The 23,557-nt window shown below is 40.7% G+C and overlaps 1 protein-coding gene across 2 annotated transcripts in view; it reads left to right on the top strand.

Moving 5' to 3' along the window:
• The window catches only part of LOC128666864 (cytochrome P450 2G1), a 162,187-nt gene that overhangs the window by 16,798 nt on the left and 121,832 nt on the right, over positions 1-23,557 (top strand). The window contains exon 1 of one of the 2 annotated variants that reach the window (XM_053721666.1): positions 3,915-3,983. The exons of the other annotated variant lie outside the window; for it this stretch is intronic. Coding sequence (XP_053577641.1) covers positions 3,946-3,983 — 38 coding nt within the window. The 5' untranslated portion in view covers positions 3,915-3,945. Of the gene's footprint in view, positions 1-3,914; positions 3,984-23,557 lie in introns of those variants that run through there. 2 annotated transcript variants of the gene reach the window in all.

The following is a 23,557-nucleotide window of genomic DNA, read 5'->3' as shown; positions in this document are numbered from 1 at the left end:
ACAGGCCACAACATTTACTTCAGCAGATAACATTACACACAATAAAACAATGCAGTCCACCTTATCAATACTAGTCTGATTAGACAATGGGAAAGTTGATCACTAAACCTAATTAGAGCTAATCCCAGCAGACTTGTATTTAGAATAGGTTTCTTGAAGCTGAACAAAATTTAACTCTTAATGGCACACAATGAAACTGAACCAAGTGGGAGAAAGCCAGGGACAAGTCATTTCACAGGTCTGGGGACATAGTCTTAAAGGGGGCATTGTTCACCAAAGTCACAATATGTCCCCAGACGGTTCCCAAAGGGCCACACACACCCAACAAAAGTCAATATACTCTCAGGGGCACAATCTTCCAGGGGCCATAGTCATGAGGAAGGAGGCTGGCAAATAGGCTTCTCCAAAATCCAGGGAAGCAGGGCAACCTTCCATTTAAAGGGCCAGTCACAAATAGCAGTTTGTAACACCTATCAGCCAATCGGAATTCGAGGGACGCCATCTTGGATGATGTCATTTAAAGGAGTTACGCCTCTGTATACACTCCTGTCAGTGCTGTTAGGTCACAGCCTTTACAACTTCCTTTTTTCAATGCTTGATGATACCAGCTAGTGCACCTGTTTCTCAGTCTGGCTACCTGCCATATCCTTTGCATACCGAGTGAAGAATTTTTATATGCAAGTTTACCTTCTGGCTACTTGCCAGGCATTACTGAACTTCATTCTGCCTGTGAACGGTTTCTGCATGAGACAAAGTATACTGCAGCTCCCCTTTGTGATTTCCTGCTGCCTGTTGATTTTTGGAGCCTGCTCACTGAGGATTTACTGCTGCTGCCGTTGATGCTATAAGGGATTCTCCTATAAGCCTCCTTCTCTAACACTGAATCTGCACTGAGCCTGGCCACTTCCTGCTCTGAAGGACTCTTTCTACAAGGAGCAGCGTGTGAAGCCTGCTGAACAGAAATCAGTATCTTTGGCACAATTTCGGCTCAGTGGAACTCTCGTAGTGGGATACAAACACATTTGACTACACAGTATCCAGTTTATGCGTGTTTTGGACAACTTATACAGAGTGTCAGCACATACCTCATATGTTTGAGGGTGAAGTTTGTAAGTGTACATCCTGATGTTTTTACTGTTTTGATTAAAGTGAAAAGGTGTTTTTAATCTGCACTTAGATCAGTGTGTTTTCCTTTGGTTGCGCTCCATCCCCCTTTCTGTTTCTACAGATTCTTTGCTTACATATCCACACTTCACGGAGATCACACCAGTGATTGGAAGGGAGCTGCACCGCAAACACACGCATTCAGACAAGGACTCCTTAACCCCTTAACGACACATGTCGTACAGGGTACGTCGCACACAACCTGGTCTTAAAAGACCAGCGATGTACCCTGTACGACATTAGGGGTTTAAAGCGGCTGGAAGTGATCCTGCTCACTTCCAGCCGCTTTCCGGTTATTGCAGGATGCCTCGATATCGAGGCATCCTGCAATAACACCCCTGGGCCATCCGATGCAGAGAGAGCCACTCTGTGGCCCTCTCTGCACCGGACATCGATGGCCGGTATCGTTGGTGGGTGGGAGCCGACTTGGGAGGCGGGTGGGCGGCCATCGATGGGCCGGGTAATGTAGAGGGGGGTGGGATCGGGGGCGTGACCGATGGGGGCGCGCACGGGCGCGTGCACGGGGCGGGAGCGGGTGGGAACCGCTGCACTACAGAAAAGTTTTGTTTATATTAGTGGGAGAAAGGGGTAATTTATTGTTTTAAAACAAACAATCCAAGGTATCTAGGAGGGGGTGGGGGGTTGGTCTTTGGTGGGGGGGGAGCTACACTACAGAAAATGGGAACATTTTTTAAAAAAACAATAATTTTATTCTAAACTGGGTACTGGCAGACAGCTGCCAGTACCCAAGATGGCGCCCAACAAGGCAGAAGGGGAGGGTTAGAGAGCTGTTTGGTGGGGGATCAGTCAGGTTGGGGGCTAAGGGGGGGTGTCCTACACATCAGCATATGTAAATATGCTTTAAAAAAAAAAAAAAGCCTAAATATACCTTTTATTTTAGTACTGACAGAGTTGCTGCCAGTACTAAAGATGGCGGGGACAATTGTGGGGTGGGGGAGGGAAGAGAGCTGTTTGGGAGGGATCAGGGGGTCTGATGTTTCAGGTGGGAGGCTGAGCTCTACACTAAAGCTAAAATTAACCCTGCAAGCTCCCTACAAGCTACCTAATTAACCCCTTCACTGCTAGCCATAATACACGTGTGATGCGCAGCGGCATTTAGCGGCCTTCTAAGTACCAAAAAGCAACGCCAAACCCATATATGTCTGCTATTTCTGAACAAAGGGGATCCCAGAGAAGCATTTACAACAATTTGTGCCATAATTGCACAAGCTGTTTGTAAATGATTTCAGTGAGAAACCTAAAATTGTGAAAAATTTAACGTTTTTTTTAATTTGATCGCATTTGGCGGTGAAATGGTAGCATGAAATATACCAAAATGGGCCTAGATCAATACTTGGGGTTGTCTACTACACTACACTAAATCTAAAATTACCCCAAAAAGCTCCCTACATGCTCCCTGATTAACCCCTTCACTGATGGGCATAATACACGTGTGGTGCACAGTGGCATTTAGCGGCCTTCTAATTACCAAAAAGCAACGCCAAAGTCATATATGTCTGCTATTTCTGAACAAAGGGGATCCCAGAGAAAAATTTACAACCATTTATGCCATAATTGCACAAGCTGTTTGTAAATAATTTCAGTGAGAAACCGAAAGTTTGTGAAAAAAATTGTGAAAAAGTGAACTATTTTTTGTATTTGATCGCATATGGCGGTGAAATGGTGGCATGAATATATACCAAAATTGGCCTAGATCAATACTTTGGGATGTCTACTAAAAAAAAATATATACATGTCAATGGATATTCAGGGATTCCTGAAAGATATTAGTGTTCTAATATAACTAGCGCTAATTTTGAAAAAAAATGGTTTGGAAATAGCAAAGTGCTACTTGTATTTATGGCCCTATAACTTGCAAAAAAAGCAAAGAAGATGTAAACATTGGGTATTTCTAAACTCAGGACAAAATTTAGAAACTATTTAGCATGGGTGTTTTTTGGTGGTTGTAGATGTGTAACAGATTTTGGGGTCAAAGTTAGAAAAAGTGTGTTTTTTTCCATTTTTTCCTCATATTTTATAATTTTTTTAATAATAAATTATAAGATATGATGAAAATAATGGTATCTTTAGAAATTCCATTTAGTGGCGAGAAAAACGGTATATAATATGTGTGGGTACAGTAAATGAGTAAACGGAAAATTACAGCTAAACATAAACACCGCAGAAATGTAAAAATAGCCCTGGTCTTTAAGGGAAAGAAATTGAAAAAAGGCCTTGGTCCTTAAGGGGTTAAAAGGGAAGTTTGAATTTTATGTTTCTTTTTCAAATATTGGAATGACTTTTTAAAGGGGACTATATCATATGATTCTCTGATCTTTCAAATTGTCCGATTGTTTATTTTTTGGATAATATTTTGAACTGCTTATCAATTACTACACTGTATTGTATGTGGTGTTTTATTATCTATATTCATTGCTGTGTGGCGCTACCTTAATATTGTATATTATACAGTATTTCTTTGGTCATTTAAAGGAACCTTCATTCAGCGAGTAGGCGTCAGTGAAGAAGGATGGATCCTCGTCGGCTGGAAAGAAGATGGCTCCGTTCCGGATGGATGAAGATAGAAGATGCCGCTTGGATGAAGATGTCTGCCGGTCCGGATGTCCTCTTCTGCCCGGATAGGATGCTGCCGCTCCGCTCCGGATGGATGAACAGAGAAGATGCCGCCTGGATCAAGACTTCTGATGGATGGAAGACCTCTTCTTGCCCCGCTTGGATGAAGACTTCTGCCGGTCTGGATGTCCTCTTCTGCCCCATCGGATGAAGACTTTGGCCCGGCTGGGTGAATACGGCTCAAGGTAGGGAGATCTTCAGGGGGGTAGTGTTAGGTTTATTTAAGGGGGTTTGGGTTAGAGTAGGGGTATGTGGGTGGTGGGTTTTAATGTTGGGGGGGTTGTATTTTTTTTTACAGGCAAAAGAGCTGATTTCTTTGGGGCATGCCCCGCAAAAAGCCCTTTTAAGGGCTGGTAAAAGAGCTGATTACTTTTTAATTCAGAATAGGGTAGGGACCTTTATTATTTTGGGAGACTTTTTTATTTTATTAGGGGGCTTAGAGTAGGTGTAATTAGCCTAATATTCTTGTAATCTTTTTTTAATTTTTGTAATTTAGTGTTTGTTTTTTGTAATTTAGTTTAGTTTATTTTATTGTATGTAATTGTAGGTAATTTATTTAATTAATTTATTGATAGTGTAGTGTTAGGTTTAATTGTAACTTAGGTTAGGATTTATTTTACAGGTAATGTTGTACTTATTTTAACTAGGTAGCTATTAAATAGTAAATAACTATTTAATAGCTATTGTACCTAGTTAAAATAAATACAAAGTTGCCTGTAAAATAAATATAAATCCTAAAATAGCTACAATATAATTATTCATTATATTGTAGCTATATTAGGGTTTATTTTACAGGTAAGTATTTAGTTTTAAATAGGAATACTTTAGTTAATACAATTTAATTTATTTTGTTAGATTAAAATTATATTTAATTTAGGGGGGTGTTAGGGTTAGACTTAGCTTTAGGGGTTAATATATTTATTAGAGTAGCGGCGAGGTCCGGTCGGCAGATTAGGGGTTAATACTTGAAGTTAGGTGGCGGCGAGGTTAGGGAGGGCAGATTAGGGGTTAATACTATTTTTATATAGGGTTTGTGAGACGGGAGTGCAGCAGTTTAAGGGTTAATACATTTATTATAGTGGTGGCGAGGTCCGGTCGGCAGATTAGGGGTTAATAAGTGTAGGTAAGGTAGCGGCGACTTTTGGGTTGCAGATTAGGGGTTAATAAATATAATATAGGGGTCGGCGGTGTTAGGGGCAGTAGATTAGGGGTTCATAGGGATAATGTAGGTTGCGGTGGTGTACGGAGCGGCAGATTAGGGGTTAATAGTATAATGCAGGTGTCAGCGATAGCGGAGGCGGCAGATTAGGGGTTAATAAGTGTAAGGTTAGGGGTGTTTAGACTCGGGGTTCATAGAGTGGTAGGTGCAGACTTAGAAAGTGTTTCCCCATAGGAAACAATGGGGCTGCGCTGGGAGCTTAACGCTGCTTTTTTGCAGGTGTTAGGTTTTTTTTCATCCCAAACTGCCCCATTGTTTCCTATGGGGATATCGTGCACGAGAACGTTTTGACAGCTTACCGCTACCGTAAGCAACGCTGGTATTGAGGGTTGAAGTGGCGGTAAATTAGGCTCAACGCACCCTTTTTGGAGCCTAACGCAGCCCTTCAGACAACTCTAAATACCAGCGTTGTCTTAAGGGTGCGTTGGGAAAAAAAGCTGCGTTAGCTACGCGGGTCTTTACCGACAAAACTCTAAATCTAGCCGTACGAATTGATTCTCCAGATATTCGCGCTTGTCTCATGACCCTCTAGACATCACGTGGTTGTCATATGACTCTAAATATCACATGGTTGTCAAATGATGAAAAGATCACATGGTTGTCATATGACTCTTTAGAATTGAAAAGAATATGAAATGATTCTCCAGATATTTGCACTTGTCACATGACCCTCTAGACATCACATGGTTGTCATATGACTCTAAATATCACATGGTTGTCACATGACAAAAAGATCACATGGCTGTCATATGACTCTTTAGAATTGAAAAGAATATGAAATGATTCTCTAGAAATTTGCACTTGTTACATGACCCTCTAGACATCACATGTTTGTCACATGACTCTAAATATCACATGGTTGTCACATGACGAAAAGATCACATGGTTGTCATATCACTCTTTAGAATTGAAAAGAATATGAAATGATTCTCTAGATATTTGCACTTGTCACATGACCTTCTAGACATCACATGGATGTCATATGACTCTTTAGAATTGATAGGGAAGTCTAATATTTTTTCAGAAATATACAGTTATCACATGACCCTCTAGATATAACATGGTTGTCACATGACTCCAAATATCACATGGTTATCATATGACTCTTTAGAATTGATAGGGAAGTCTAATCATTTTTCAGATACATACAGTTGTCACATGACCCTCTAGATATAACATAGTTGTCACATGACTCTAAATATCACATGTTTGTCACATGACAAAAAGATCACATGGTTGTCATATGACTCTTTAGAATTGAAAACAATATGAAATAATTCTCCAGATATTTGCACTTGTCACATGACCCTCTAGACATCACATGGTTGTCACATGACTCTAAATATCACTTGGTTGTCACATGACGAAAAGATCATATGGTTGTCATATGACTCTTTAGAATTGAAAAGAATATGAAATGATTCTTTAGATATTTGCACTTGTCACATGACCCTCTAGACATCACATGGTTGTCACACGACTCTTTAGAATATCACATGGTTGTCACATGATGAAAAGATCACATGGTTGTCATATGACTCTTTAGAATTGAAAAGAATATGAAATGATTCTTTAGATATTTGCACTTGTCACATGACCCTCTAGACATCACATGGTTTTCACATGACTGAATATCACATAGCTGTAAAAAAATCACATGGTTGTCATATGACTCTTTAGAATGGAAAAGAATATGAAATTATTTTCCAGATATTTCACTTGTCACATGACCCTCTAGACATCACATGGTTGTTACATGACTCTAAATATCACATGTTTGTCACATGATGAAAAGATCACATGGTTGTCATATGACTCTTTAGAATTGAAAAGAATATGAAATGATTCTCTAGATATTTGCACTTGTCACATACCCTCTAGATATCACATGGTTGTCACATGACAAAAAGATCACATGGTTGTCATACGACTCTTTAGAATTGAAAAGAATATGAAATGATTCTCCAGATATTTGCACTTGTCACATGACCCTCTAGACATCAAATGGTTGTCATTTGGCTCTTTAGAATTGATAGGGAAGTCTAATCATTTTTCAGATATATACAGTTGTCACATGACTAAATATCACCTGGTTGTCACGTGACTCCAAATATCACATGGTTGTCATATGACTCTTTAGAATTGAAAAAAATATTAAAGGATTTTTCAGATATTTGCACTTGTCACATGACCCTGTAGACATCACATGGTTGTCACATGATTCTAAATATCACTTGATTGTCACATGACAAAAAGATCACATGTTTGTCATATGACTCTTTAGAATTGAAAAGAATATGAAATAATTCTCCAGATATTTGCACTTGTCACATGACCCTCTAGACATCACATGGTTGTCACATGACTAAATATCACATGGCTGTCACGTGGCTGTAAAAAAATCACATGTTTGTCATATGACTCTTTAGAATAGAAAAGAATATGAAATGATTCTCCAGATATTTGCACTTGTCACATGACCCTCTAGACATCATAGGGAAGTCTAATCATTTTTCAGATATATACAGTTGTCACATGACTAAATATCACCTGGTTGTCACGTGACTCCAAATATCACATGGTTGTCATATGACTCTTTAGAATTGAAAAAAATATTTAAGGATTTTTCACATATTTGCACTTGTCACATGATCCTCTTATCGGAACAGCCAATAGAATGCGAGCTCAATCTGATTGGCTGATTGGATCAGCCAATCCGATTGATCTTGAATCTGATTGGCTGATTCAATCAGCCAATCCGATTTTTCATACCTTAATACCGATTGGCTGATAGACTCCTATCTGCCAATCAGAATTCGAGGGACGCCATCTTGGATGACGTCATTTAAATAAACCTTCATTCGGACTTAGGACGTCGTTAGAAGAGGATGGATCCGCACCGGCTGCTTCAAGATGGACCCTCTCCGCTCCAGATGGAAGAAGATAGAAAATGCCGCCTGGATGAAGCCTTCCGAGCCTCTGGAGGACCTCTTCTTGCCGGATAGGATGAAGACTTCGGACCCTCTGGAGGACCTCTTCTGGACGGATCGGTGATACCCGGCTGGGTGAATACAAGGTAGGGAGATCTTCAGGGGCTTAGTGTTAGGTTTTTTAAGGGGGGTTTGGGTGGGTTAGATTAGGGGTATGTGGGTGGTGGGTTGTAATGTTGGGGGGGGTATTGTATGTTTTTTTTTACAGGCAAAAGAGCTGATTTCTTTGGGGCATGCCCCACAAAAAGCCCTTTTAAGGGCTGGTAAGGTAATAGAGCTGTTAACTTTTTATTTTAGAATAGGGTAGGGCATTTTTTTTATTTTGGGGGGCTTTGTTATTTTTTTAGGGGGCTTAGAGTAGGTGTAATTAGTTTAAAATTCTTGTAATCTTTTTTTATTTTTTGTAATTTAGTTTAGTTGATTTAATTGTAGATAATTGTAGGTAGTTTAGTTAATTTATTTATTGATAGTGTAGTGTTAGGTTTAATTGTAACTTAGGTTAGGATTTATTTTACAGGTAATTTTGTTATTATTTTAACTAGGTAGCTATTAAATAGTAAATAACTATTTAATAGCTATTGTACCTAGTTAAAATAAATACAAAGTTGCCTGTAAAATAAATATAAATCCTAAAATAGCTACAATATAATTATTTGTTATATTGTAGCTATATTAGGATTTATTTTACAGGTAAGTATTTAGCTTTAAATAGGAATAATTTATTTAATAAGATTTAATTTATTTCATTAGATAAAAATTATATTTAATTTAGGGGGGTGTTAGTGTTAGGGTTAGACTTAGCTTTAGGGGTTAATACATTTATTAGAGTAGCGACGAGGTCCGGTCGGCAGATTAGGGGTTAATACTTGAAGTTAGGTGTCAAAGATGTTAGGGAGGGCAGATTAGGGGTTAATACAATGTATTATAGTGTTTGCGAGGCGGGAGTGTGGCAGTTTAGGGGTTAATACATTTATTATAGTGGCGGCGAGGTCCGGTCGGCAGATTAGGGGTTAATAAGTGTAGGTAAGGTAGCGGCGACGTGGGGGCGGCAGATTAGGGGTTAATAATTATAATGTAGGTGTCGGCAACGTTGGGGACAGCAGATTAGGGGTTCATAGGGATAATGTAACCCTTTCTTTGTCTCTGAATTATAAAGCTGTAACTCCCCCCACACAATGTATGTTGCGGCGGTGTCTGGAGCAGCAGATTAGGGGTTAATTGTATAATGCAGGTGTCAGCGATAGCGGGGGTGGCAGATTAGGGGTTAATAAGTGTAAGGCTAGGGGTGTTTAGACTCGGGGTACATGTTAGGGTGTTAGGTGCAGACTTAGGAAGTGTTTCCCCATAGGAAACAATGGGGCTGCGTTAGGAGCTTAACGCTGCTTTTTTGCAGGTGTTGGGTTTTTTTGCAGCTCAAACTGCCCCATTGTTTCCTATGGGGAAATTGTGCACGAGCACGTTTTTCAAGCTGGCCACTATCGTAAGCAACGCTGGTATTGAAAGTTGAAGTGGCGGTAAATTATGCTCTACGCTCCCTTTTTGGAGCCTAAAGCAGCCCTTCAGAGAACTCTAAATACCAGCGTTATTTAAAAGGTGCAGGGGGGAAAAAAACATGCGTAGCTAACGCACCCCTTTGGCCGCAAAACTCTAAATCTAGCCGTTAATTTCCTGTAGAAAGGGAATTCATCCCACTGGAACACTCCTGTGAAGACACTGATTTAAACCTAAATAGATTATTGTGAATTATCCAATTAGATTAAAGGCAATGCTTCCAAAGTACTAATCCCAAAACTAACAGAAGTTGCCTCTGCCTCTTCTACTTGGTCCCCTCATTATTTTTCAAGGGTCAAGTATGCTCCAGACTCCCACTCTCAGACTTCACATCTGCACTCTTGCTTTGTCAGTCAGATTCTTTATCCTCTTCCTGAGGTTTACAGGGACATAAAACAAGTTGGATTAAAAACAAAATATAATAATATGTGCTTTATTTACTTTACCTGCAAATTTATACTGCAGTGCCTCGCCATTAACCCTTTCTTTGTCTCTGAATTATAAAGCTCTAACTCCCCCCACACAATTCATTTTATGGCTGTATCTATATCCATTGTTGCTTTGTTAGAATACAAAAATGCGTAGGGATTATCTGCTGGAGCATGCCTAAAAGCTGTGAACTCAGTTGAAATACACTGATTAGGGGGTTGGAGTTGGCTGCTCCAGCCAGTTTAGCTATGTAATTAATTTAGCTTATTTTTGAAAATTATTTTGAAATACTTGCCAGCAAGTTTTAAACAATTTTTTTATGCAAACTATTTTCTAATTAATTAGCCCTTTTAGGATATGCACAGATCTCAACCTGTTTTATGTCCCTTTAAGGACAATAGGATCTGAAGAACTCACACATTCCTTCCCTTGTTCTCAATCACAATTTTTTATATTTGTGTGTTATCTAAAGCAGTGTTTTTCAACCAGTGTGCCGTGGCACACTAGTGTGCCATGAGAGATCCTCAGGTGTGCCACGGCAGACTGACAACAGTGTGACATTTTTTTTAAACTTTGCTTGTTTTTTCTCCCAGTGCAGGGGTAGTTTGTAGGATGCATGGCATAACAGCACAATACAGTATGTGTGTGTTTGTGTGTATGTGTATATATATGCTGTATTAGGCTACAATGTGTGATTTTTTTTAAATTTTGGGATGGTGGTGTGCCACAGGATTTTTTAATGTAAAATAGTGTGCCACGGCAAAAAAAAGGTTAAAAATCACTGATCTAAAGGGAGTGGAACATTCACCTGCTCCAAAGTCTTGCCACAATCATGATGCTCCAGTATGTTGCTTTCAACTTGTAATAAGGCTTTATCACAAATTTAATTTTCCTATTCATGGTTCTGATTATGCTGAGCCTCTGGACACTTAGGGACAGATAAAGAGTGGAGCACAAATATTTGCACTAAAGCTATGAGGGGTTTATCGCTGGACTTTGCGTCCGTCGGGCTTACTACTCGCATTACGAGTTGAAAGTAAGCGCAATCACTTGAGTGCAATTGTAATTTACGCCAGAATGATTACCGCGACTTCAGAGCTCTGGTTAACGGTTCTGCAAAACTAAAAAGTTCCACAAAACATATCAAAAATACTTTACAAAGATATAGATACACAAATAAAGGGGGCGTATCACAAATATCATCACTTTGTATTAAAGGTTTAAATGTGCAATACTACTCACATTTAATAATCACCAATAGATAGTGATCATAAGCAGACGGAACTCTCAGAGCCATTCAGCTGGCTGTTTAATCACCGTTTACACTGTCTGATGAAACAGCCAGTGTGTGAGGCTGAGAAACCAGTTGCAGTTTGTACTTTTTAATTTGGATCTCATGTTGCTCTTTTAATAAAGTTTTTAAACTTTAAACTACACACTACATGGAAGCATCTTTTTGTTAAAGGACTTATCTTCCCCTGAGGTTTACAACAGTGTCTGCTTATGGGGGCAGATTTATTATTGGCCCTTAATGTTCCTGTTTGCGCACAAGCCTTCAGGCTCGCCGGAAACAGGAGTTAAGAAGCAGCAGTCTTAAGACCGCTGCTCCTTAACTTGTCCACCGCCTCTGAGGCTGTGGATATCAATCCGCCCAATCTCAAACGACCGGGTTGATTGACCCCCCCCCCTGCTAGCGGCAGACATTTAGAGGTTTAAAGGTTATAAAGTATATTAATATAACAATGTTGGTTGTGCAAAGCTGGGGAATAAGTAGTAAAGGAGTTATTTATCTTTTTAAACAATAACAATTTTGGTGTTGACTGTCCCTTTAAAGGGACACTAAACCCATTTTTTTTTTCTTTCATGATTCAGATAGAGCAGCAATTTTAAGCAACGTTCTAATTTACTCCTATTATCAGTTTTTCTTCATTCTCTTGCTATCTTTATTTAAAAAGCAGGAATTAAAAGCTTAGGAGCCGGCCCATTTTTGGTTTAGAACCTGGATTATGCTTGCTTATTGGTTTGCTAAATGTAGCCACAAATAAGCAAGCGCTATCCAGGGTACTGAATCTAAAATGGGCTGGCTCATATGCTTTTATTTTCCTGCTTTATAAAAAAAGATAGCAAGAGAATGAAGACAAATTGATAATAGGAGTAAATTAGAAAGTTACTTAAAATTGCTTGCTCTATCTGAATTTTGAACGAAAAAAAATGGGTTTAGTGTCCCTTTATAGAAATGGAATGTTTTGGACTATATTTTGCTCTGCACTAGTGGAGTTTGGGTGCATGGACTTTATATTTATAAATTCTTCATTGGAAGGTTTATCTCGTAATATTATTTGCATATATCTTTTTTAAAGCTCTTTGGATTCTCAGACTTGTGTCAGTCCTTTTGGGTTTGGCAAATAGTAGAATGTTGGGGGAAATTGGCCTGCGTTCTAATGATGTGAGGAAAAAATATAACTGCCCATCACTTGGCCTCTTTATTGACGGGGTTAGAAGTGGTTTGTTTGCCAAGTTATGAAGTTAGGCTTTTCTGCCTTGCTTTTGCGCTAGCATTTTTTAGGGCTTTGCGAGTGGGGGAATTGGTGTCCCCAGCTAGATCTACTCAATGAAGTGGGTTGCTGGTTGATCATGTGCACTTTTCAGATGAAGGGCTCTTAAATTTTATAGCAAAGTGTAACATTGACTAAGAAGCCAGAGGTTCTTGGTTGACCCTTCCCACGCAAGCAGTTAGTGAAGTTTGCCCATTAGCATTGTCCAAAGACTATGTGCTATGTGGCTGTTGCTATCACAAAGAGTTACCCTCTGGAGGATAGCACAGATCCAATTATTCTTCAAACATCAATAAGTAATTAACTATATCCCAGGAACATATTGTCTCTCCTATTATATCCCTGTAGGTAATTGGTTGGAATTCGTATACACGCAAGAAAGAAACTCTGGTGTACAGGGAGGGAGTGAAACAACAAAGTAACCAAAAATAAAGCAATCATAAGGCAGTCTTTCAAATTCCAAGACTTTGCATCATTATAATGAAAATCTGTATAAATGTCACTCTTACCTCCCCCTCTCGGAGTTCCTGCCAATTCTATTAGCGTACCCACAGCTGCACTTCTTCATTACAAACGATCCTGGGAACTGATGCTTTTTCTCCTTCGTTCTGTTCCACCCGGTGTCAGGCAAAGAATATAAAACGATCATACAAGAAGCAAATACCGGGGAGATTTAAAAACTTCGCTCTTTATTGAGTATACATTAAAATCCAAACAAACTTGGTTCACATCAAATTAAACAGGTAACAACACCTGTGTAGTGCTGGAATCATCACAGGTCAGTTGATGCGTTTCGGCTCATAGCTGTAGTCATAGCTCAATAACCTGCCCACTGTCAGTGCTCATTTATAAAACACTAAAATCATAGTGATTGGGCTAAAAGAAAAATGATGTTGCACAGTAGTTGTAGTTTACACATTACACAGCGATACAAACTACATTGTATTACAAAGTATCCAAATATTTACTAATTTAAATAACATCAGTAGTGCTGTTAAACAGTGTTTTGAATTGATTTCCATATGAATAAATATATATATATATATAATTTCAAAATTATATTCTCTATAAACATTCAAAAGAATTATATTTTATATTTTGTATTGGTTACGAAAAACACTTTAATAGAAGAGAAAAACCAACTATCGATGTGGATATAAATATAGAGGAAAACTATGGGGGGGGTGCATGACCCACTCACTTGATTCGTTCTAATACATACATTAAGAGGGTCTAATAAACCTAAATATGCAAAGCAGTAGATTTATAAAATAAACCCTTCAAAGGGTTTCAATAAATATACTACCAGTACATTCCCTTATGTTTTAACACTATTAATCCCTTGAGCCATCGCAAAATTTCCCAGTCAGGTGCTGACGATGGCTCAGAGCGATCGCTAGCACTCACCCACCTTGAGGGCACCGCGCAACTTTATTTAAAATGTATAATGCACAATATAGGGAGAGGGGGCATGCTGCTTAGGAGCCTGTATCTCAGGCATCTAAGCAGCTACAAACCCCCAAGATCCACCGTTGGAAAGGTATTCGCCTAACCTTTCCAACTGTATCTAATCTTAACCTCAAAGGGTTAAGATTAGTGTTTCTTCTAAATATTATTAACCCTGTAAAAGATTATTCCTGTCAGAATTCATTTAGATTATTTAGATTAAATTATCCCTGTAATAAAGGACAATTCCCACTACATTATTGCCAAAAGTTAACCAGATCAAATTCTGAATTGAGGCCTTGAGGCATTCTGGTTTGCAATTTGTATGTAGTTAAGATCTCCTCCTCTATCTTGAGTCCTTACTCTTTGAATAATAGGCCATCTCAAAGTACCAGAAGAATTGGAATGTTTTCTAGTAAAGTGTTGAATAAGAGGTGTTAAATTCCCTGCTTTAAAATAAATTAGGTGTTCACGTATTCTGGTTTGGATTTTCAAATGAAAGGAAACACTAATCTTAATAGGGTTAAAACATAAGGGAATGTGGTAGTATATTTATTGAGACCATTTAAAGGGTTTAACGTATGTATTAGAACAAATCAAGTCAGTGGGACATGCGGCCCCTATTTTCCCTCCATTCATTTCCACATCAATAGTTGGCTTTTCTCTTCTAATAAAGGATTTTTCATAACCAGTATACAAAATAAAATATATTTGTTTTGTACATTTATAGAGAATATCATTTTGAAATTGTATATATAGATAGATAGATAGATAGATAGATATATTCATATGGTTATCAATTCAAAACACTGTTTAACAGCACTAAGAGAAGTTATATAAATTAGGAAATATTTGGATACTTTGTAATACAATGTAGAACGTATCCCTATGTAATGTATAAACTACAACTACTGTGCAACGTAATTTTTCTTCTAGCCCAATCACTATGACTTTCATGTTTTATAAATGAGCACTGACAGTGGGCAGGTTATTCAGCTATGACTACAGCTACGAGCCGAAACGCATCAACTGAGCTGTGATGATGCCAGCACTACACAGGTGTTGTTACCTGTTTAATTTGATGCAAACCGAGTTTGTTGAGATTGTAATGTATTTTCAATAAAGAGCGAAGTGTTTAAGTCTCCCTGGTATTTGCTTTTTCTATGGTCATTTTATAGCGTTAGACATGGTAGTAGACCTCAGTTTTTGATTAACATTGACCGTACAGCCTTATTTAAACTGCTAAGGCAGTAGGTTTGTACTCCAGCAAAATCTTGTGTCATTAATTTCGAATTGGGGTGGAAACTAGTGCGGTGGCATTAGGATGGCCCGTAGATTCCATTAAGAAATTAGGCAAGTGGCGCTCGCAGCATTTTAAAGTTTATGTACTTCCACATAGTGCATGTTTTTTGGTGCTCTTGGTTGGTCGGCATGTGTTTTTCTCGTTGGTCGCGGTTGGGCTCTCAGTTTGTTATTATGTTTGTTATAGTTTGTTTGCTTGTAGGGTTTGCCGGAAGTTCCATTAGAATTTGGATTGTGGAACATTCCTTTGTTCATTGGGTGGTGATTCAAGCTGTTTCCATGCCACATGGATAGCAGTTGGGTTTCCAGATGTCTAATATGTCCTTGCAGTGGCTGGGTCGCAGGGGTCTAAGATGGTGTAAATTGCCAGCTTTAATGAAGGATGCTCATTGACGATGGGACAAGCCTCACATTATTCTTTTGCATGTAGGACGCAATGATTTGGGTTCCTTACCAGCCTTAGACCTTATAAATGTCATGAAGTCAGATTTCAGGTGGATTTGTACGGTCTTTCCAGGGGTGAAGGTTGGATGGTCCAACATTATTGCCATCTTCCCGGTACACATATAGAGTTTGTAAGAAAATTAAAAGAGGGCTAGGGAAGGCTGTCATGGTCGCAGGAGGTTTATATAGTACGTCACGATAATTTGTCGGCTTACAAACGGAATTTGTATCGCCTTGATGTGGTGCATTTGTCGAAGGTAAGGTGTCATATCTTGTGGTGGGAGTTCATGGCCCATTAATTTTTGGGTACAGGGACCATTTGAGTTCATGGCTGAGCTAATGGGAGGGGGGGTGTCCCTAGGTCGTGACATAGGGGTGCTCCTCCCCACCGGTCTGCTAGCCTGAAGGCTTCTAGGGCATCTGTAGCTCTTGCAAGTTAGTACCTCGCTAGGTGCCAACAGGTCATTTTTTGGGGCCTTGATCTCTCTATAGTTTAAAGCTATTTTTATTAGGGACTTCATTGGCTGCCACCTCATTCAGGATAACTTTGTAAAAAGTCATTGAATGTTTATATATTTATTAATAAAGCCCACAATGTCTGATCTTTTCTCCAGCTCTGGTTTTTGTGTTTTCCTTATTAAGGTAGGCCTTGGGGGGTGGCCATTTTTTCCCAGAGAATATGAACTAGAGGTTTTAGCCCTTACGGTCTGCAACAGCTCCATGTAGTCTTGTAATTACAGGCTTTTTGGGACCAGCCTCAGCCCCTGTCAAAGCTGTAATTTTAGGAAGTTCAAATCCCACAAATGATCCATGCAGTTGTGTGAGAGTCTCCACCTCTGACTGTTGCATATCTGAAGCTGCTGGTTTATGCTGCAGCACTGTGCTTTGTTTGCTACAAGTTGAAGGAGTTTCTTGCACTGTGTAATTAGTAATGCTTGAGGCTGTATTACATAAGGGCTTAAACCCCCATTGGACATTCCTATCTAACTAACAACCACCCAACTCCATAATTCTTACAGAACAAAAAACTCTGACACCACGTTGGAGTAAAGACCAGTCATGGTCACTTTGATTAATAACTTTAAATCATTTTAACTATAGACTTTCACAAAGTCTTCATCTTAAGTGGCGGCATCTGAGCATTCTAGCTAACCCTAAACAGCAAGAGGACAAGGCCCTGTGTGATATGCGGGACCTCTTCTAGGCCCCGCCTACTAGGAGTAGCGAACACCCTGAAGGAGCATGGCCAGCAGGCCCGCGGGGTGGAGCACCCCTAGGCCGGCACCTAGGGACATCGATTGACAACCCCCTTAGAGCTCCGCCCTCAGATTAGGCCTTGAACTCCCGCCACAAGAGACTAACCTTATTAAATAAGGAAAGCTCTTGCCTCCACAACCCTTAAATTTGGGTAAGCAAGGCCCGTTTTAAGTGGGTAATAAAAAATCCAAGGCCCTCGTTAGACAAATGCACACCATGTGGCCTATACAAATGTCTCCTGTCCGCCGACAGATTTTCATGCCTGACAACAAACCCCCCCAGTGGCCATGACCGCCATCCCCAACTCCCTATTCACCTTCTTCCGTACCCTATATGCTGCCCTAGATGAGAAATTCCTCCACTACAACCTAGCTATGATGTTGGCCCAGGCAATTTTCACTCCTTGGAAAGCCGTTGATAACCAACGGATATCCAATTTCATAGCTAAAATAAGATCTAAAGCTGGGGCCAAACCCAAGTCATTGCCCCCTAGGTGCAGGATGATTATGTGGGGTCTCCCCTACCTACACCAAGCTTCCTGGAGCAGATGGGCCAGTTCATTCCACCGCAGTCCGGTGCGACACGGCCATCTCAAAGAAGCCTGAGTAGGAGAAAATCCCAGCTGCTGTCCGGGAGAAAGGGCTAGGGCTATGATGGAGGCCCAGTGAATAAAAGAATGGCCCACTATCCATACCCAAATGGGCCTACTGGAAACACCTAGAACAAATGTAAACAACTTAGAACCTCATTCCTATATATTAACAAAAGCATGCAAGAAAAGGGTAAAGAAAACCTGGATAAGGACAGAGAAAAAAGCATGCAAACCATTAGCTCTGAACAGATTGGCGAATACTGTATATACTTTATATCGCTGAGACTTCAAGTGCTCTAAACTTTTTATTGACTCAAAAAATACCAATTGACAAATAGGTAATAGCATGCGCCTAATGTGTTTGTGGTGAAAGGATAAGAAATATATTAGTAATGTATATTAATGATGTGAAGGATGTGTAAAAGTGAAATATAAAATGTGCTATAAAAAATGAATTAAATACTCATGTGAATTGTAAAAAATTATTTCACTGTGATGTGAATCAGATTAGCTGAAACCGTAGTGTGTGATGTGTAAGAGAAAGAAAAATATTACCAATATAATGAGTGCAAAATTCAATACTAAATAGTTGAATCAATTCATATAAAAAGACATATATATGAGAAAACCAAAAACAGAAAAATATATTCAGTATATATGCTTGTGATCAAACAATTCTTAATGTATATAACAAATAACTTATCGTAATATAAGTCCCATAGAATGAAGTGCTGAAAAGTAATGCCGACAAGTATCAATGTCTCTGCAACAATGTTTCTTTCAAACTTATCGTGATGTAGATGTTTTGTAGTCGAAGTGATTCACAAAATAGCAGGCAGCTGGTCTTTGGTGTGTCTGATCGAAAACACAGTCTCTAAAAATGGTAAAAAGAAAGACAGCGCCTCATAGTGCAAGTGAGTTCCAACAGTAATGGATCACAATGAGAAAATAACAAGTGGTAGTATACTCACAAGGATATTGGCACCTTTGTTGAAAGAGGTGCAAATAAGCAGACTGACATTTGAATCAGCAGTCAGTACGCTGGAGCCAAATAAATTCAGCTTTCCTGGATGGGCCGCTGTGGACTCTCCTCTTGTGAATGGAAGCAGAATCCTCTGGTGTTGTGCTGTATAGACAAACAGCAAGCGGTTGGTCTATGCGTGTAGTACACGCTGGAAACAGGAATGTTGAAAAGGACAAACTTCCCAGATAATCGAAAGAATAGTATTGTCTGATAAAAACTAATAGGACTTGGCAGGCAGAGTAAAAAGCAATTAATGCTGCGGTGAATAAAGTTAAAAACACTTTATTGTACGAGCTTAGGACGCGTTTCTCGGCCGCAAGCTCCTGGCCGTTTCATCAGGTAAAATGTATTACACATGTGGTTACAAAAAATGTTTAAAAAGCCTGCCAATATGTTTGATTGGTCACAGTCTAACCAATCCCAAATCAGTACGGTTTGAAAAACAACAATGTTTCAGCGCATAGTATATAATTAACAGAATGAATAGGTTACAATACCAGATGATATGTTTATATACGTGTAACAAAGAATCTGCGAACCTGAATAATAAGTGATTGATCTGATAGATACTAAATGTGAACATTGTCAACATGTGTAGAAATACATGTATAAAAAACCTAAATGTATATGTTTCTAACTAAAATTTCAAATAAAATGCATTTGATCTGAGGAATACATCCTAATCCTTTCTCCATAATAAATCTATGAAGAATAAAGAGTCGATGCAATATAAACTATGAAAGAAAATAGTTATCTATATATGAAAACAAAGCATAAAGCTAAAGAGGGAGAAGTGTTTGCTTTTTCTCATCCATAGGATTTTCAAGATTAGCAATAAGTTAAATGACAGCTGTACATAAGTCCGCCAGCAGTCAGTAACAGCAGTGTTTCGCCTGTCACATAGCATATTTTCCTCCTATATCCTATGTCTGAATATATATGAGATTGCTAAGGTATTTAAAAAAGGTGCACTGTAATAGGGTCTCTGGTTGGGGAATGTGTCAGGGGACATGAAAGAACTACTATTTGTTTTAGTGGAGATACTATATAGATAATATTGGAAGCCTGGCAGCATATGCCGTTAACAAAGTATGTGGTGTCTAATTTTATGTCATGAACAATAGCTATACTTGATACTCCGATTTAGTGAATGTAGTATCAGACAAAAAATGATGTCACATAGTACTAGGATGTATACGGTTGTATACTGCTGATTCAAATGTCAGTCTGCTTATTTGCACCTCCTTCAACAAAGGTGCCAATATCCTTGTGAGTATACTACCACTTGTTATTTTCTCATTGTGATCCATTACTGTTGGAACCCACTTGCACTATGAGGCGCTGTCTTTCTTTTTAACATTTTTATTGACTCAACCTGCCCACCTAGGGCAGTGGCACTAGTAGAAGCTCCAATGCGATGCAATTTTCTTTGAGTCCAGGCCAGCAAAGTCTGCTACTCTAACTAAAACCCAATGGAACTGATACTTGGACAAGCCCTTAGTGCACTAGAAATGTACTTGAGAAATCAGACAGCCCGTACATCCTATTAAAAAATGTTACCGCAGACAGCCTACCATATACGCCACCCTTCCTAACCCCTTCATTCCGCAGACGCAACAACCAGTCTAACAGCAATACCTGAGACCCGTTATCCGTAGAAACTGACCTTTTTTGACAAAAAACATACCCACTCTTCCCAATGATGTAAAAAAGCCTTCCAGGTTGACAGGGCCTACAAAGCTTGCACTAAAGGGAAGACCTCGTTCCACCTCCTGCAATCTTCCAGATAAAAGGAGGATACAAAAGGCCATTTGCTGCAGCCGCTGGCATCAGTCTCCAAAACTGTGCCCACTGAAACCTGGATAATGCATCTGCCAATAGAATTTAACCCCCAGCACGTGTCACGCAGCAAAGTTAATATTTAGCTGCAAGCTTTTGAGGACTAGGTGGCACAGATACCTCACCACTATCCGAGAGGCGGAAGACAATTTGTTAATAGCAAAGACAACACTTAGATTGTCGGATCAGAAGATTATGGAACGATCCCTAAGGCTATCATCCCACAATTTAACCGCCACCACAATTGGAAACAATTCTAACAGGGTGAGATTTTTGGTAAGACATTGCTCCGCCCAGCTGACAGGCCATGGTTCTGCACTCCATTCACCCTCCAAATAAGCCTCGTAACCGAAAGCACCAGTGGCATCATTGTAAAGTTGCAGAGCCTGGCTGGACACTGGACCTTCCCTCCACAAGAAAACCCTGTTAAATTCTACCAGAAATCGTTGTCAGATATTCAAATCCTCCCTCATGTTTGACGTGATCCTAATCTTCCTTCCTCCACCTTTCAGCAGCTCTTCAAGGCGCTGGTTAAAGACACGGCCCATGGGGATTACCCTTCAGGCAAAATTCAAAAGCCCTAATATCGATTGCAACTCCCTCAAAGGCAACCAACATGCGGCAGTAGCCATAGAAACCGCTTCCAGAATTTGCCTGACCTTATCCTTCAGCAAAGCATTGCCATTGTGTCTATTTATATGCCCAAAAAGTTTTGTGCAAAGGCCCTGCATTTTGTCCTCCACAAGAGGAACCCCAAACTTCTGCATTACCTCCCTCATTACCTCCATTAACTGTCCACAAGCACACGACCGAGGAGCCCCTACCAACAAGAAGTCATCTAGGTAGTGCCCCACCAGCTGCTGCCTCCACTGCCCAATGCAAGAACAAACTGAATTTCTCGAAGTAGGCACAAGAGACTGAGCAGCCCATTGGCAAACATTTGTCAATGTAGAATAAGCCCTCAAATTTGATGCCCATCAACAAAAATGAAGGCAGATTCAATGTCCAGCTTCCCCATCAAACACCCGTATCCCTCCTGCTTCACCAGGTTGAGCACCTGATCGAATGACTGATAGCGTACAGAACTAATCGCTGGATCAATGGCGTCATTCTCTGAATGACCCTTTGGATGGGACAAGTGTTGAATGAGACAACATTTAAATGGTTCCTTTTCTGGAATGACTCCTAGTGAGGAAACCACCAAATCAGGTATAGTAACACTGTAAATGGACTTGCAATGCGCCCCAGCACCACTTCTTTACCCAACTTTTCCTTGACAACCCCAGGAAACTCACTGGCAGATCGTAGGTTTTGACCCCAGCACCGGTGAAGAGACCGGTATGATGAACCCATCCCTAATGCCCCAAAATAGCGTTGAGGCCACCTCCCTGTCAAGATAGGCATCCATCCATGGCTCAATTATGGCCAGGTTCAGAGGAGTTGGGCCCCTTACTTGCAGAAGGTCCATTGGCTGGCCCCCTAGGCCCTGGAAATCCTGTCTTCGGCTACAATCCAACCCTGGATGTGGGAAGCTGCAGTAGAAACAGACGTGCCAAAAGGAACAATTGCTCCCTCTCTTACACTGATTGTCGTTAAACTTCCAGCATTCTCTCCCCCTACACCAAACACCCTGTGATTATGCACTACTGCTAAACGCTGAGGCTCGAGTTGAGAAGCCGGTTGCTCTTGTCCTAACCGTGCCCAAAGCTGCATATCCATTGACTCAAAAGTTAATACAGAGTTCCTGGCCAGCTCACGGTGGAATTCTATGTCGTAGCTCCGCCAGAAGCCCTCCCCGTACCTAGAATACACATAGTCAATCGTGTCCATGTATTTGATAATATCAATAGCTCTATCTGGGTGATGCTCGATGTAACAAGATGCCAAAACACGAAAGTAGCGCAGCCACTCAAGATAATTATCAGGACGCTTGTACTGTCCTCACTGCGCTCCCTGTCCCTATGAGCTTGAACTGAGAGCTTGAAAACATTTACATATCTCCCATCTCTGATTTTGTTTACCACTTTGGTTTTCAGGTGGGCATGAAGCGAGTGCACGAAACACAGTTAGGTATCCTCTTGCACTGCGATTTTCCTTAGAGAAACTACAGAACCCCCGCTATGGGCCAACCCAGAGGGTAGTGGGGACCCTGTTGCATTACCTGCACTACCCATACTAGCCAAAGCAGGGACAGGCTGAGCAATGCTATGAAGCATGGGAGCGCCCGCCCCCTGCTGAGAAACATCTGTGAGACCTACTTCCAGCCTAGGCACCCCAGTGGATGCCCTCTGCATGGACACTAAGGTTCTGAGCATATGGTACATTCTCCTATGACCCTTGTTAGTCAGCCCTAGTAAACAACTGCAGTCTGAATCTGAATTGCTACTGGACACCCCTTCTACCCAATGCCCCTGGGGAACCATCCTACCTTGCAGCTCCAAGCTGGGTCCGCTGACAGCAGTGTGCGTAGCATACATGGTCCTGAAACCCTGTGAGGTTGCCGTGAGCGACGTGTCTGCCACATGAGATGGACCTGCGACAGCTTTCATGGAACCTGATCTGGAGACCACCACCTGAGGAGGAGAGAAAAAGAAGATGGGAGTACCCAGGCTTGCGGTGTGCGGGCCTAACTCACCCCTAGTGCTCCATGCTGCCATGACATTCTCCCCATGCATACCCACATGCATACTTCCAGACAAAGTACTGTGCAAAGGCATTGATGTGGCTGCACCCCTGCTGCTGAATGAGCCATCTGATCGTGACCTGGCATAACATTCATACCCTCACTCAAAACCCCTTGACACTGAGACCTCAGGGTCTGCGCTTGCCTCCTAGCTTTGCCCCTCAAAATATCTGCTGCGCCCTTAACCACCTTAGCTGAACTCTGAGCTCTACCCTTGGCCCTGCCCCCACCTGGACCGATGGGTGTTGCAGAGACCCTCCGCTTGCTCCTTGTGCCCTGCCTGCCATGCTGAAGGGCTGTACTCTGAGCGGCGCCGCCACCGGAAGTGACATCATCTGCCCGAGCCTAGAGGACCACAGAACCGGAAGTGAAGGACCCGGCCACCATGCTGCTGAGGCCTGCACTTCCAGATGGAACCGGGTGCCTGA

Source organism: Bombina bombina, chromosome 7 (assembly GCF_027579735.1).
Source record: "Bombina bombina isolate aBomBom1 chromosome 7, aBomBom1.pri, whole genome shotgun sequence".
In the NCBI taxonomy this organism is placed as follows: Eukaryota; Metazoa; Chordata; class Amphibia; order Anura; family Bombinatoridae; genus Bombina; species Bombina bombina.
The sequence above is the reverse complement of the archived record's forward strand: the minus strand, read 5'-3'. Positions and strand labels throughout refer to the sequence as shown.